The sequence below is a fragment of the Lepus europaeus genome, chromosome 19 (assembly GCF_033115175.1).
Source record: "Lepus europaeus isolate LE1 chromosome 19, mLepTim1.pri, whole genome shotgun sequence".
Classification (NCBI taxonomy): Eukaryota; Metazoa; Chordata; class Mammalia; order Lagomorpha; family Leporidae; genus Lepus; species Lepus europaeus.
The window spans coordinates 60088557-60103006 of record NC_084845.1 but is presented as its reverse complement, the minus strand read 5'-3'; the positions used below and the strand labels follow the sequence as shown (position 1 = coordinate 60103006).

The following is a 14450-nucleotide window of genomic DNA, read 5'->3' as shown; positions in this document are numbered from 1 at the left end:
CATATGGTTGCCAGTTTGTGTCCCGACTTCTCCTCTTCGATGCAGCTCTCTGCTATACCCTGGGAGAGCAACGGAAGATGGCCCAAGTAATTGGGCCTCTGCACCCACATGAGAGACCTGAAAGAAGTTTCTGGCTTCAGATCAGCCTAGGAGCTTGCCGCCACCTGGAGAGTGAACCAGTGGATGAAAGACCTCTCTCTCTGCCTCTCAAATAAATAAAATCTTTTATAAAAGTAAATATATGATATTAGAAGTCAATTCAAAGAACAAATAGGTCTGGCACTGTGGCATAGCGTGTTAAGCTGCCACTTGCAGTGCTGGCAGCCCATATGGGCACCAGTTCGAGTCCCAGCTGCTTTACTCCCGATCCAGTTCTTTGCTATGGCCTAAGAAAGCAGTAGAAGATGGCAAAAGTGCTTGGGCCCCTGAACCTGCATGGGAGACCTGTAAGACGCTCCTGGCTCCTGGCTTTGGATCAGCCCAGCTCCAGCCATTACACCTATTTGGGGAGTGAACCAGTGGATGGAAGACCTCTCCCTCTCTCAGCCTCTCTGTAACTCTGTCTTTGAAATAAATAAATATTTTAAAAATATATATATTTTTATACAGACCTATAAAATAATGTTTAAGTCAAAGAAATGTAAATTAGAACCTGATAACTTTTTCCCTCTCCCAGGTTACTAAAAATTAAAATAACATCCAATGTTGAGAAAACTAAAAAGCACTGTCACACCTGCTATGGCCTGGGAAAGCAGCAGAAGATGGCCCAACTACTTGGGCCCTTGCACCAGCATGGGAGACCTGGAAGAAGCTCCTGGCTCCTGGCTTTGGATCGGCCCAGCTCTGGCAGTTGCGGGCATTTCAGGAGTGAACCAGAGAATGGAAGCTTCTGCCTCTGTCTTTCAAATAATAAAATCTTTAAAAATAAAAAAATCTCTCAGGCAACACATGTTCATGGGGAACAGGCACTAAACCTTTCGTAGACGACCTGCTTCTGGGTCAGGGTTCTGTAGTGCTGAGCAGCTCCCTCACTGCAGTCTATTTAAAGTAATCCCTCGACACAAGATTTGTAAAAAACAAAACAAAACAAAACGGTTCAACAAAACAAAACAAAACGGTTCAACAAAACACTAACGAGCCAAATCTGACAGCACATTAAAAACCTTATTTACCATGCCCCAGTGAGTTTCATCCCAGGATGCAAGGGATGGTTCAACATACACAAGGCAGAAAACATGCTGCATCACATCAATGGAATTAAAGACAAAATCCATACATCTCAATAGAGGCAGAAAAGGCATTTGATAAAATTTAACATCCCTGGGGCCAGCGTGGTGGTGCAATGGGTTAACGCCCTAGCCTAAAGCACTGGCATCCCATATGGGTACTGATTCGAGACCCGGCTGCTCCACTTCCTGTCCAGCTCTCTGCTATGGCCTGGGAAAGCAGTAGAAGATGGCCCAAGTCCTTGGACCCCTGCACCCACGTGGGAGACCCGGAGGAAGCTCCTAGCTCCTGGCTTCGGATCGGCACAGCTCCGGCCGTTGCGGCCAACTGGGGAGTGAACCAGCGGATGGAAGACCTCTCTCTCTCTCTCTGTGTAACTCTTTCAAATAAATAAATCTTTTAGAAAAAAATTCAACATCCCTTCATGATAAAAATTGAGAAAATATGTAAAGAAGGAATATACCTCAACAAAATAAGGGTTACATATTAACAAGCCAAGAGGTAACATCATACTGAATGGGAAAAGCTGAGGTCTTTCTAAGATAAGGATGCCTACTATTATTCTACATAGCACTAGAAGTCCCAGCTACAGCAATTAGATAGGAAAAAGAAATAAAAACTACTCAAATTGGGAAGGAAAAGTCAATTTGTCACTATATGTGGACAACATGATCTCATACATACAAAATTCCAAAGCCTCCACAAACAAACTATTAGAATAAACAAGTTTAGCAAAATTGCAGGATACAAAATCAATGTGCAAAAATCGGTAGCATGGTTATACACCAATAGCATATTACCAGATAAGGAAGTAAAGAAAGCAATCCCATTTCCAATAGCTAAAAAGAAAAAAATACCTACAAATAAATTTAACTAAAAACCGAAAGGTCTCTTCAAAGAAATCTATAAAACACTGGTGAAAGAAATTGATGAGGACACAAAAAAATGGGAAGACATTCTGTATTCATGGATTGGAAGGATTATCCTTGTTAGAATCTCCACACTATCCAAAGTGATATAGAGATGCAATGCAATTTCTATCAGAACATCGAGATTTTTCACAAAGCTTATTTATATATAAGTATATATAAATATATACAAATATATATGTAAACATATATGTATATATATTTGGAGCCACAAAAGATCCCAAATAGCCAAAAGTAATCTTGTGCGAAAAAGAACAAAGCAGGAAGTATTATATTATTTGACTGAAATACACAACAAATCTATGGTAATTAAAAAACATTATACTGGGAGCTGAAGCTGTGGCACAGCGGGTAAAACCATTGTCTGCAGTGCCAGCATCCCATGAGGGCATCAGTTCGAGTCCTGACTGCTCCACTTCCGATCCAGCTCTCTGCTATGGTCTGGGAAAGCAGTGGAAGATAGCCCAAGTCCTAGGGCCCCTGTACCCACGTGGGAGACCTGTAAGAAGTTCCAGACTGCTGGCTTCAGAATGGCGCAGCACCAGCTGTTGTGGCCATTTGGAGAGTGAACCAGAGAATGGAAGGCCTCTCTCTCTGCTTCTGCCTCTTTGTAACTCTGCCTTTCAAATAATCACATAAATCTTTAAAAAAAAATTTTAAAAAGTTTAAAAAAACAACAACACGATACCGGCAAAAAATAAGACACATGAACCGATGGAGAATAGAGAGCTTGCAAGTAAACCTATGCATCTGCAGCTAACAGATCTTCAACACTCACTGAAAAAGAATGACCTTTTCTTATTTTAAGATCAAACAATATAGGGTATACTTTCAAAATATTATTAAGGTTGGGGTTGGCGCCGTGGCTCACTTGGCTAATCCTCCGCCTGCGGTGCCGGCATCCCATATGGGCGCCAGGTTCTAGTCCCGGTTGCTCCTCTTCCAGGCCAGCTCTCTGCTGTGGCCCAGGAGTGCAGTGAGGATGGCCCAAGTGCTTGGGCTCCTGCACCCACATGGGAGACCAGGAAGAAGCACCTGGCTCCTGGCCATTTGAGGGGTGAACCAATGGAAGGAAGACCTCTCTCTCTGTCTATTTCTCACTGTCTATAACTCTACCTATCAAATAAAAATATAATAATAAAATATTATTAAGGGGCAGGAATTTCAGTGCAGCAGGTTAAACCACCACCTGGAACACCGGCATCCCATATCTGAGTACTGGTTCAAGTCCTGGCTACTCTACTTCCAATCCAGACCCTTGCTAATGTACCTGGGAAGCAGTGCAAGATGGCTCAAGTACATGAGTGATTGCCACCCATGTCTGGCCCACTTCTGGCTGTTAGGGTCATTTGGGGAGTGAACCAGCAGGTGGGAGATCTCTTTCTCTTTCCTTCCTTCCTTCTGTGTTTCAAATAAACCCTTTAAAAAAAATTATTAAAATTTTCAGATGATCCCATTTACTCCATTCAACTTGAAAACTTATCACATGCAAACAGAAGCAATTCAGAAACTCATATTCAGTACAATCAAAGGCTGTAGAATTAGAACGGTCCAGTCTTTCAGATTAAAAAGTCATTAATACATGAAGGACCCTTATGGGGGAGAGGGACAAGAAACTAGGCCTGGGCAGATATCAGGGGCTTCTTAAGAGGTTAGATGTTCCCCAGAGTCCAGCGGGCAGGACGTTCTCTGGGAAGGAAAAGTCAATCCCCTTCAGAGAACCTCTAGGCATGCCCAGAGCAGAGCTGCCACTCTCCCTCAGCACTCTCCTCAGCACGTTCCCTCAGCACTCTCCCTCAGCACTCTCCTCAGCACTCTCCCTCAGCACTCCCCTCAGCACTCTCCTCAGCACTCTCCTCAGCACGTTCCCTCAGCACTCTCCTCAGCACTCTCCTCAGCACTCTCCCTCAGCACTCTCCGATATGCTAATTGTCCCTCCGAACCAGCCAATCCCGTGTTGCCACTGCATCCCATATGCTAATGGTCCCTCTGAACTGACCAATCCTATGCATGCGCATTAGGAATATGCTAATTCGTTGCCTATATAACCTGTGTGAAACTGCCGCTCAGGGCTCCTCACTGCCTGAGGTGGGGGCCCGTTTGCGCAAACGTACAATAAAAACCTCGTGCTTTTTGCATCAACTGGTCTGGAGTCTGGATCTTTGGGCGTCCTCCCGAGCAAGTGGGCATCTCTGCAACTGAGAGGTCCTACATTTGGCGCCCAACGTGGGGCTTGAGGTCGCCCTCAGACCCATTCTCTGCAGGACCAGTTGGAGGTATAATTAAGTGTTTTCTGTCTGTTGTTTTTTGTCTTGAGTATTCTGACTGGATTCTGACTGAACTATTCTGACTGGCCAGTATCTGACCTGACTCTGTGGGACCAGTGGGGGAGGCAGGCGTGCCCAGCAACCCCTGGTCCGTTCCCCGGAGGACGCTCCGGGTTATGAGGGGAAACCCTCGGTCTGTTCCCCCGGAAGACGCACCGGGGTGGTCTGGAGGTGGGTCGGAGACCAAGTCTCCCTCCTTCCCGGGGAGGGCTGGTCAGGCAGCCGCTCCCAAAAATAGCGCAATAGCGTTCGATTTGTCCTAGCCATGTGTTTTGTCTTGCTTACTGTATATGTCTGTGCATTGGCTGTTCTTTTTGTTTGGGCTGAAATCCTTGTACGCATGGGTCAACAAATAACCACCCCTTTAAGTCTCACTCTAGATCACTGGAAGGACGTTCGAGAACGCGCGCGCCACCTCTCATTGGAGGTTAAAAGGAAACAATGGGCAAAATTCTGTTCCTCAGAGTGGCCGGCCTTCGAGGTCGGCTGGCCAAGGAACGGCACTTTTAACCTCGATATTATTTTACAGATTAAGGAACGAGTCTTTCAGCCAGGATCCGATGGACACCCTGATCAGGTGCCCTACATTACCACGTGGGAGGATCTTTCACGTAACCCCCCTCCCTGGATAGAACCCTTCTCCTTCCCGACGGAGCCCATACGTACCCCGTTACCCCCTCCTCCTATCCCGGTTGTGCCAACCTCCTCCCTATACCCTCTGAAGGAGATTCGAGATCCAAAACCTGACAAGCCACCGGTTCTTCCGGCTGATCAGGACTTTCTGCTCTTTGACTCTCCCCCACCCTATCTTCCCGGCCAGCCTGCTCCCCCGCAGGAACCCCCACAACAACCAGAGCGGGATGTGCAACCTTCTGCACCACCCCTTGATTCCACGAGGGCAGGAGAAGAAGTCTCAGCGCCTTCCCCGCCCTCCAGCCGCCTGCGCCTCCGTCGGGGGCAGGCAGGGGGCTCGGGAAGCGTCTGGACTTCGCAGGCTTTTCCTCTTCGCTCGGTGGCTGGCCAGATGCAGTACTGGCCATTTTCTGCTTCCGATCTTTACAATTGGAAAACCCATAACCCCTCTTTCTCTCAGGACCCCCAGGCTCTGACTGGGCTGATCGAGTCAATTTTATTGACTCATCAGCCCACCTGGGATGATTGTCAGCAGCTTCTGCAGACCCTCCTCACTACTGAGGAAAAGCAGCGTGTCTACCTTGAGGCACGGAAAAACGTCCCTGGAGCAGATGGCCGACCGACCCTACTGCCAAACGAAATCGAGGAGGCGTTTCCCTCAACCCGTCCTGATTGGGACTACACCACCGTTGCTGGTAGGGAGCGACTTCGTCTTTACCGCCAGATTCTCCTTGCGGGTCTCAGAGGGGCTGGAAAGCGCCCCACCAATTTGGCCAAGGTACGTGCAGTAGTACAGGGGGCTGAGGAAACGCCGGCAGGCTTCCTAGAAAGATTAATGGAAGCCTACCGTATGTACACCCCGTTTGACCCCCTGGCAGAGGACCGGCAGGGAGATGTAATCATGTCCTTTATAGGACAGTCAGCGCCGGACATCCGCAATAAATTGCAGCGGCTAGAGGGGCTTCAGGGGTATACTATACAAGATTTAATGAAGGAGGCAGAAAAGATTTACAACAAAAGGGAGACCCGAGAGGAGAAGGAGGAAAGGATCCGCAAGGAGCAGGAGGAAAGGGAAGACAAAAGAGACAAAAGACGTAATCGAGAGCTTAGTAGAATTTTGGCCACCGTAGTGCAGGATACAGAAAGGAGTAGACCAGGACAGAATAGGGACTTGGGAGACAAACGAAAGCCTCGGGTGGAAAGAGATCAATGTGCCTATTGTAAAGAAAGAGGACACTGGGTCAAAGACTGCCCGAAGAAAACACAGGGACCAAAGAAGAGACCAGTTCCAATCCTGTCCCTGGAAGAAGACGACTAGGTGAGTCAGGGCCAGGAGCCCCCCCCTGAGCCCAGGATAACCCTTGAAGTGGGGGGCAGACCGGTAACCTTCCTGATTGACACGGGAGCCCAGCACTCGGTACTGACTTCAGAAAAAGGGCCTTTAAGCTCCAAGACTTCCTGGGTTCAGGGGGCAACTGGAGGGAAGTTATATCGCTGGACAACCAATCGAGAGGTCCAGTTGAGTACAGGACTTGTGACACACTCATTCTTACTAGTGCCAGACTGCCCCTACCCCCTCCTGGGCAGGGACCTACTCTCGAAGGTAGGAGCCCAAATTCACTTCCATGAGAAAGGAGCTACCATCACAGACTCAGGAGGGCGGCCCCTCCAGGTATTAACACTACGCTTGGAGGACGAACACCGATTATTCGAGAGGCCCTCGTCCACCATGGCTCCCCTGGACCCCAAGTGGCTCACAGATTTTCCTCAGGCCTGGGCAGAGACTGCGGGAATAGGGCTGGCCGTCAACCGGCCTCCCTTGATCATAGATCTGAAGCCCACGGCCATTCCCGTGTCAGTTCGTCAATATCCGATGGGCAAGGAAGCTAAGGAAGGTATCCGGCCACATATCCAGAGACTGTTACACCTAGGCATTTTAAAACCTTGTCGTTCACCTTGGAACACCCCCCTACTACCAGTAAAGAAGCCTGGTACGGGTGACTACTGCCCGGTACAGGACTTGCGGGAGGTTAACAGGAGAACGGAGGATATGCATCCCACAGTGCCCAACCCCTACAATCTGCTAAGTACCTTGCCTCCGACCCACGTATGGTACACTGTGTTAGATCTAAAAGATGCATTCTTTTGTTTAAGACTGAGCCCTCAGAGCCAATCCATCTTTGCTTTTGAGTGGAAAGACCCAGAGACCGGGTTTTCAGGACAACTCACCTGGACAAGGTTGCCCCAAGGATTTAAAAACTCGCCTACCTTGTTTGACGAAGCTCTGCACCTAGATTTGGCCAACTTCCGAGTCAACCATCCGGACCCGGTCCTCCTGCAATATGTGGACGACCTCCTCCTTGCCGCTGAAACTGAGCAGGACTGCCTAAAAGGTACCGGGGCCCTGCTACAGAGACTGGGGGAATTGGGCTATCGAGCCTCCGCGAAAAAGGCCCAAATATGTCAGAAACAGGTGGCCTACCTAGGCTACCTCCTAGAAGGAGGGCAACGGTGGCTGACAGAGAGCCGAAAAAGGGTGGTTGCTCTAATTCCACCCCCCACCGATGCCAGAAAGATGCGGGAATTCCTCGGGAGTGCGGGATTCTGCCGCCTTTGGATTCCTGGGTTTGCGGAGCTGGCAGCCCCATTGTACCCCCTCACGAAGTCCAATGCTCCCTTTCAATGGAGAGAAGAGCAACAGCGGGCGTTTGACAACATAAAAAAGGCCCTATTGTCAGCCCCAGCCCTGAGCCTCCCTGATATGACCAAGCCCTTCACATTATACGTGGATGAGAATAAGGGAGTGGCGAAGGGAGTGCTAACACAAATGCTTGGACCCTGGAAAAAGCCGGTGGCATACTTTTCAAAAAAGCTAGACAATGTAGCGGCCGGCTGGCCTCCGTGCCTCCGCATGATAGCGGCCGTGGCAGTTCTGGTGAAAGACTCGGATAAATTGACTCTAGGCCAACCTCTCACCATAGTGGCACCTCATGCTGTGGAGACAGTTATCCGCCAGCCACCAGATTGGTGGCTCTCAAATGCTCGGATAACTCATTACCAGACTATGTTATTAAACTCAGAGCGGGTCCGGTTTGGGACTGCCACCTCTTTAAACCCGGCCACCCTGCTCCCGGAACTGGGGCCCCAGGCCCAGGTAATCCATAACTGTCATCAAATCCTGGCTGAGGCCCACGGCACCCGAAAAGACCTAACCGACCAGCCTCTGCCGGATGCCGAAATGACCTGGTTCACGGATGGGAGCAGCTTTCTACAGAACGGTGAGCGGAGGGCTGGGGCAGCGGTGGTGGATGGAAAAACTGTTATCTGGTCAAGTGCCTTAAAGCCTGGAACTTCTGCTCAAAAAGCCGAGCTCATAGCCTTAACTCAAGCTTTAAAACTGGCACAAGACAAAAAGGTCAACATTTACACAGACAGTCGGTATGCTTTCGCCACTGCCCATGTACATGGGGAGATATACCGGCTAAGGGGCCTCTTAACCTCAGCAGGCAAGGACATTAAAAATAAGCAGGAAATCCTAGATCTTCTACAGGCTCTGTTCCTGCCCAAAATGTTGAGTATAATTCATTGCCCCGGGCACCAACGAGGAGACGACCCCGTAGCAAGGGGAAACAGGATGGCAGACGAGGCCGCTAGGGCGGCAGCCCTGAGCCAACAGGTGCTCCCGTTAAAGACAATTGAGCCCACCCAAGTATCGAGGGAACCACCTTTCCTCTATTCGGACCAAGACTTAGATACGATCCAGCGGCTCGGTGCAGAGTATGATGAACAAATAAGGGTTTGGAGGCTCGGAGAGAAAATAGTCCTGCCACACCAATTGGCTAAAGAAATAATTACCAGCCTCCATCAATGGACTCATTTGGGACACAAAAAGCTAAAAGCAGCCTTACAGGAAGATAGGCAGTCTTATTACATCCCCGGACTTGACTCTTTAGTCCAGCAGGTGACTGAATCCTGTGTTCCGTGTGCCAAGGTAAATGCCAGACACCTCAAGCTCCCGGAGGGAGCTAGGGTAAGAGGAGACCGACCAGGAATCAACTGGGAGGTCGATTTCACTGAGATAAGGCCGGGCAGTTATGGGAATAAGTATCTTCTAGTTTTTGTAGACACCTTCTCCGGATGGACTGAGGCATTCCCCACAAAACGGGAAACCGCCCAGGTGGTCGTCAAGAAGATCATAGAGGAGATCTTCCCCCGGTTCGGCTTGCCTAAGGTAATCGGGTCCGACAATGGCCCAGCGTTTGTCTCCCAGGTAAGTCAGTTGGTGGCCAAAGCATTAGGCATAAATTGGAAATTGCACTGTGCCTATAGACCCCAAAGTTCAGGACAGGTAGAAAGAATGAACAGAACAATTAAAGAGACCTTGACCAAATTAGCGTTGGAGACTGGTGTTAAAGACTGGGTCCAACTCCTCCCTATGGTGTTGTTCCGGGTCCGAAACACGCCCTCTCATTGCGGGCTGACACCATACGAAATCCTTTATGGAGGGCCCCCACCAGTAGCAGGCTTGCTTGACCTTGTCAGTGACTCCGTTGCCGATGCCCCTAAGTTACAGGCCCGGTTGAGAGCACTCCAGATCATCCAGAACCAGGTCTGGAAACCTCTTGCAGCAGCCTACCAACCCAAGACGACAACCATTCCACATCCTTTCCAAATCGGTGATGCTGTGTATGTCCGAAGGCACCAATCTAAGACTCTAGAGCCCCGGTGGAAAGGCCCCTTCACTGTGCTGTTGACAACTCCCACCGCTCTCAAGGTCGACGGAATCGCTGCTTGGGTCCACGCCTCACACGTGAAGCGAGCACCACCTCCCCAGGGCCCCGAGGATCCGGACAGACCAGCCAAATGGAAGCTCCAGCGCACTCAGAACCCACTCAAGCTAAGACTTTCAAAAACTGTTTAATATTTGTGATGTTCCTGGCCTTTCCCCATTGTTTTTCCAATCCCCATGCTCCACAATTGTTAACGTGGAACCCAACCCAGTCCAGCAAGAACAGAGTTCCCTCCCTCCAGTGAGGCAGGCTCTCCCCAGGCCGGTCCAATAGATTTTAGGATTAAAATCTTTGCAAAAAGAAAAGGAGGGAATGAAGGACCCTTATGGGGGAGAGGGACAAGAAACTAGGCCTGGGCAGATATCAGGGGCTTCTTAAGAGGTTAGATGTTCCCCAGAGTCCAGCGGGCAGGACGTTCTCTGGGAAGGAAAAGTCAATCCCCTTCAGAGAACCTCTAGGCATGCCCAGAGCAGAGCTGCCACTCTCCCTCAGCACTCTCCTCAGCACGTTCCCTCAGCACTCTCCCTCAGCACTCTCCTCAGCACTCTCCCTCAGCACTCCCCTCAGCACTCTCCTCAGCACTCTCCTCAGCACTCTCCTCAGCACGTTCCCTCAGCACTCTCCTCAGCACTCTCCTCAGCACTCTCCCTCAGCACTCTCCGATATGCTAATTGTCCCTCCGAACCAGCCAATCCCGTGTTGCCACTGCATCCCATATGCTAATGGTCCCTCTGAACTGACCAATCCTATGCATGCGCATTAGGAATATGCTAATTCGTTGCCTATATAACCTGTGTGAAACTGCCGCTCAGGGCTCCTCACTGCCTGAGGTGGGGGCCCGTTTGCGCAAACGTACAATAAAAACCTCGTGCTTTTTGCATCAACTGGTCTGGAGTCTGGATCTTTGGGCGTCCTCCCGAGCAAGTGGGCATCTCTGCAACTGAGAGGTCCTACAATACACACTTTATCTGGATGAATTATTTTCAGAGGATCAGCATGTACCATTCCTCTCATTAACTCTAAACTGTGCATGTCATTTCATCTTTATTCAGTGATTGAAAAGCAGTCCACTGAGAAACAATTATCACAGTATCACACGTGAATACCACCAGTCAACAGAGAGTTCCTCACGGCCGAAGGCCCCCCAAGTCATCTTCCAGGGCATCTCTGGTATACTTCCATGGGACTGGTAGATTCTGGATTCCCCCGACACTCCCTTGCCTAACTCCTCAGGAGGTTGAATGGGGATTCAACCCACCCCTGCTCCACAGCATCAAAGACCAATCAGGCCGAGTAAGGAGTTCCAGACTGACCTACAACTAACCTTATGAAACAGATGCCTATGACACGGTTCTTCTGAAATCCAACCAGCTGAGCAATGCGGGATCAAAAAAGCATCAGTAACTGGACTCAGCCACTCCATCTCTGGCTCTTTCTGTGGATCCTCTTCTGACTCAAATCCCAGTCAGTTCTGGATTCAAGCAGCTGTTGTCGTGAAATTCACTCCAAGTGAAAGGAACTGTGTCCAACAGTCCCATGCAGAGGCATCTCTGCCAGTAAAACCTGGAGACAGTGCGGAGGTACCTTTCCCATGTTCACGCTATAGCCCTGCCTCTCAGCTCTTGCCAGGCCGAGGTCAATAACATCATGGTGACTCAGTGATGTCCCTCAGGGTGAGGACAGTGAAGAGTTCCTGGCTAGCTTGTCTCTGGGCTTCTGTAACCATGAGCTTGCAAGAACTGACAGGCTCTCTTCCCACATATTATCGCATGGGGTCAAGCTATAGATTAGTCTTGTTGTTCTGGGAACAGTTCCTACTTACTACAGTACTATTTAGATTTTTCACCAATGATACAGGTAAGAAATACATGTCTATGCTTTATAAAAAGACACATACTTAATAGCAACTGGTAAACATCAGTGGGTTAAACCACAGTTTAACTGTCAAGCACCTACACTTCTTTCTCCTCCTGTTCAGCTGCCAAGTTTACTATTTTTAAATGGGCCAATTCATAATACAAGAATTACAAGCTCTGATTGAATTCCCTTATTTTATAGGGAAACTGAAGACAGCTCAACAAGCTAAGGGAGCTGCCTAACACCTGGCTAGTGACAGAGTCTGGGCCAGAACCTAAGTCTTAATTACCAAATCCCCGGTCAAACCTAGTATGGGACCAAATACAATACTGAGTCAGACCAGTAGATGACCTGCTTACCTGTCTGGATCCCTGTTTCCTGTTCTAACTGTTGGTAGAGTTTGTTTGAGTAGTCTGCCATCTTCTGTTCAATGGTCAGGTGCCTGGCGGTACTCAGGATGCCTGCACAGAACCGCGTGGTGCCAGCAGCCAGTCTGGAGGACGAATGCAAAGTGCTATTAAGTAGACTCACATAGCTGTAAATACAAGTTCAAGGTTCCTCATGGGGGCAGCACTGTGGCACAGTGGGTAAAGCCACTGCTGGCAGTGCTGACACTGGGCACTGGTTCAAGTCCTGGCTGCTCCACTTCCAATCCACCTCTCTGCTATGGCCTGGGAAACCAGTAAAAGATGGCTCAGGACCTTGGGCCCTTGCACCCACATGGAAAACCTGGAAGAAGCTCCTGGCTCCTAGCTTCAGATCGGTCCAGCTCTGGTCATTCCAGCCATTTGGGGAGAGAACCAGTGGATGGAGAACCGTCTCTTTCTGCCTCTGCCTCTCTGTAACTCTGCCTTTCAAATAAATAAATAAATCTTTGGGGAAAAAAATGGTTTCTCATTATAGTACTGTCTGAAATACTAAAAAATTCAAATAATCTAAATGTCTATTGATATGGGACTTAAAATTTTGAATTATTTCATTTATATAATGGATATTATACAGCTATTAAAGAATGAGAAATGGAATAATCATAATAAAAATGAAAATGAAGACAAGTATTTAAGGTGAACTACCACATGTGTAAGAAAAGGAAAAAAATAAATTATGAATCCCCCACACCCCTCACTACGGATACACATTTGTGTATATGGAGAGAAGGGGTCTGGACTCAGCCTCCACAGAAGGAAACCACTGTCATCAAGTCAGCAATGAAAGGAAGACTTTTCCCACATATTCTTTCCCATGTTTTCAACCTCGAGTCACATTAAGTCCACTGTCTACTCAAAAATAAACTCACAGCAAAACAACGACCTCTAATTTGTAGTAAGCATTGCTTGGGCCCAAATACCCAGTTTTACAAAGGACTCAGAAGCCAAGAAAGCAGGTGGTGGTTGTAAGCAGGTCATTTTCTCCAACTCATTTGGCACTCAGCAACTGCCTAACCTGTGCTGGCTTACTGACCTGACTGGAATGAGTGTATTTCTCAGGTCAGACTGGCAGCACACCGAGGAACGACACACAGCACAGCCACTGTGTAGAACTCGACCTGGGATGGGAGCTCCGTTAACTCTGGCTGCTGCCTATACCTCTGTGACAGTTCACCAGGACAGCTCCCCTTGAGCAGCTCTGATAGTGGCTCTCACCTCGAGTATACAACAGAGATCCCTGGAAATTTGAAAAATAAAAACTACGGACGCTAAGCAACACTCCTAGAGGTTCTGGTTTGTTCTGGGAAGCCTGGGCATTAGTATCTGGTCCAGGTTCCCCAGGTGATTCCAGTGTGCAGCCAGAGTAGAGAAGCACTGCCCTAAGAGAAGAAGGGAGGCAGAGATAATAAAGGACAATGGCTAACAAAAGGAAGCACCAAACCTTTTAAGAAGCTAGGCTTAATTTTTTAAAAAGATTTATTTATTTTATTTGAAAGACAGAGTTACAGAGGGAGAGAAGCAGAGATGGAGAGGTCTTACATCCACTGGTTCACTCCCCAAATGGCTACAGCAGCTGGAGCTGGACTGATCCGAAGCCAGGAGCCAGGAGGCAGGGAGCTGGACTGGAAGTGGAACAGTAAGGACACAAACTAACATCTATATCAGATGCCAGCGCCATAGGCAGAGGCTTTACTGGCTAGACCCAAGTGCCAGACCCAGTGGAATTTTTTTAAAAGGTCAGGCTGGGGGGAGAGGGGAGAAAAGCTCCTGGCTCCTGGCTTTAGATTGGCCCAGCTCTGGCCGTTGTGGCCATTTGGAGAGAGAACCAGTGGATGGAAGACCCCTCTCTTCCTCTTTTTCCTCTCTCTCTCCCTCTGTATCTCTGTAACTCCACCTTTCAAATAAATAAATAAAATAACTCCACCTTTCAAATAAATAAATAAAAGTAAATGAATAAATAAAATCTTAAAAAAAAAAAAAAAAAGTCAAGCTCAGTGGCCGGCATTGTAGCATAGCCCATATGAGTGCCAGTTTGGTACTAAACTGTTCCACTCCAATCCAGCTCCCTGCTAATGCACCTGGAAAAGCAGCAGAAGATGGCCTAGGTGCTTGGACCCCTGTACCGACATGGGAGACCAGGAGGAAGCTCCAGGCTCCTGGCTTCAGCATGGCACAGCCCTGGCAGTTGTGGCCATCTGGGAAGTGAACCAATGGACAGAAGCTCTCTTTCCCTGCCTCCAATGCTGCCTCATAAACAAA

General features: G+C 48.6%; 1 protein-coding gene across 1 annotated transcript in view; it reads right to left on the bottom strand.

Moving 5' to 3' along the window:
* PDPR (pyruvate dehydrogenase phosphatase regulatory subunit) overlaps positions 1-14450 on the bottom strand; it is a 56724-nt gene that overhangs the window by 24464 nt on the left and 17810 nt on the right. The window contains exon 3 of the mRNA XM_062176563.1: positions 12123-12256. Within this exon, the coding sequence (XP_062032547.1) occupies positions 12123-12256 (134 nt within the window). The remainder of the gene's footprint in view (positions 1-12122; positions 12257-14450) is intronic.